The sequence below is a fragment of the Malus domestica genome, chromosome 14 (genome assembly GCF_042453785.1).
Source record: "Malus domestica chromosome 14, GDT2T_hap1".
Classification (NCBI taxonomy): Eukaryota; Viridiplantae; Streptophyta; class Magnoliopsida; order Rosales; family Rosaceae; genus Malus; species Malus domestica.
Window position 1 is genome coordinate 1763650 of NC_091674.1, and position 2356 is coordinate 1766005.

A 2356-nucleotide genomic window follows, 5' to 3' on the forward strand; every position below is an offset into this window, starting at 1 on the left:
GATCAAGTGCGAAGAGCGTATATGCTAGCTGGTCCTCAACAACCTAAAACCCATAATTTTCCTTGCAAGAAATATGGAGACACGCAAAGACGATTCAACCATGCTTGGTTTGATGATTTTGCTACTTGGTTGGAATATAGTGTAGAAAAAGATGTTGCTTTTTGTCAGTGTTGCTACCTTTTTAAACCAAACATTGGAGAAACTTTCTTGTGAGACTAGGGCTTGCCTTTCGTGGTAATAATGAATATGAACATTCAAGCAACCATGGAAACTTTATTGAGCTTCTACAGTTTCTTGCCGACCATAATGAGGATGTGACAGTCGTTACTTTGAAAAATACTCCGGAGAATCACAAATTGACATCACCAGATATTCAAAAAGACACTGTAACTGCTTGTGCAACTGAGACCATTATGGCTATTATTAAAGACATTGGCACTTCATGGTTCTCTGTTTTGATTGATGAATCTTACGATGTATCAATGAAGGAACAAATGACTATTATATTGCGTTATGTGGACAAGAATGGGCATGTCGTTAAGTGTTTTATTGGTATTGAGCATGTTACTAGTACCATTGCTCTCTCACTTAAGGCAACCATTGATGATGTATTTTCTAGGCATAAATTGAGCATGTCTAGGTTGCGCGGGCAAGGTTACGATGGGGCCAGCAATATGCAAGGTGAGTTCAATGGTCTTAAAGCTCTTATTATGAAAGAAAGTGGTTGTGCCTATTATATTAATTGCTTTGCACATCAACTTCAATTAGCTCTTGCAGATGTGGCAAAGAAGAATATCCAAATTGAGTCTCTTTTTAGTATAGTTACTATTTTGGTAAATGTTGTGGACAAGAATGGGCATGTCGTTGAGCGTTTTATTGGCATTAAGCATGTTACTAGTACCATTGCTCTCTCACTCAAGGCAACCATTGATGAGGTATTTTCTAGGCATAAATTGAGCATGTCTAGGTTGCGTGGGTAAGGTTACGATGGGGCCAGTAATATACAAAGTGAGTTCAATGGTCTTAAAGCTCTTATTATGAAAGAAAGTGGTTGTGCCTATTATATTCATTGCTTTGCACATCAACTTCAATTAGCTCTTGTAGATGTGGCAAAGAAGAATATCCAAATTGAGTCTCTTTTTAGTATAGTTACTATTTTGGTAAATGTTGTTAGAGCTTCATCGAAGCGTTGTGATATTCTTCGAGAGAAGCAATCTATTGCAGTTATTGAAGCACTAAACAGTGGTGAGTTTACAAGTGGGAAAGACAAAAATCAAGAAACTACTTTGAAATGTGCTAGAGAAACACGTTAGGGTTCAGACTTTGGTACTTTAGTAAGTATAATGACTATGTTCTCATCCATACTTGATGTACTTGAAGTAATAGTAGATGGAGTAAGCTTTCAACAAAGATGTGAAGTATTGGATTCTATGCAATCATTTGATTTTGTGTTTAATCTACACTTGATGAAATATATACTAGGAATAACTAATGAAGTGTCACAAGCATTGCAAAGGAAGGATCATGATATTGTAAATGCCATGCAGTTGGTTGGAGTTTGTAAGTAAAGGTTGGAGATAATGAGGAAAAGTGGTTAGGATTCTTTACTTAGTGAAGTCTCTAAACTTTGTCTTAAACATGATGTTGATGTGCCTAATATGGATGATACGTTTCTTTCTTAAAGGTGAAGGCAACGAAAAGCACAAGCAGTCACAAATATGCATCATTATTGTGTTGGGATATTTTTTGTTGTTTTGGATTGGCAGCTTCAAGAACTAAATAATTGTTTCAATGAGACCAACACTGAGTTACTTCTTTGTTTAACTGTTTATGTCCAGCCGACTCCTTCTCTGCTATTGATAGCCAAAAGCTACTGCGTTTTGCCAAGTTTTATCTTAGGGACTTTTCAATAAATGAGTTGGTGATACTTAAGATTCAACTTGAGACTTACGTTGTGGATATGCGGTCTAGCATTGAGTTTTCAAGTTTAAAAGAGATTGGAGATCTTGCAAAAAAAATGGTTCAATGCAAAAAACACAAGGTGTATTCATTGGTTTACTTGTGACATTAGCACTAACTCTTCCAGTTGCTGCTACTACAACCGTTGAAAAAGCATTTTCGGCCATGAAATTTCTGAAGAATCGATTGAGAAATCGGATAGGAGATCAATGGATAAATGATAACATGATTATTTTTATAGAGAGAGATATTTGATGGTATTGGTAATGATGTTGTCATGCAATGCTTTCAGAATATAAAAACGCGTTAAGGGATATTGTAAGGGAATGTTGTATGAAAAACTTTCTGGATTAATATATAAGTATTGTGTTTTGGTAAATTCTTGAGCTTTTTAATT

At 35.7% G+C, this 2356-nt stretch overlaps 1 protein-coding gene across 1 annotated transcript; it reads left to right on the forward strand.

The window, feature by feature from the left end:
• The first annotated feature begins 413 nt into the window (after window positions 1-413).
• LOC139191519 (uncharacterized) lies at window positions 414-2065 on the forward strand. Its single transcript, XM_070812404.1, has 5 exons — window positions 414-681; window positions 778-976; window positions 1175-1245; window positions 1483-1560; window positions 1839-2065. Exons 1-5 carry the CDS (start codon window positions 414-416, stop codon window positions 2063-2065), a joined length of 843 nt encoding a protein of 280 aa, XP_070668505.1.
• The last annotated feature ends 291 nt before the right edge of the window (window positions 2066-2356 follow it).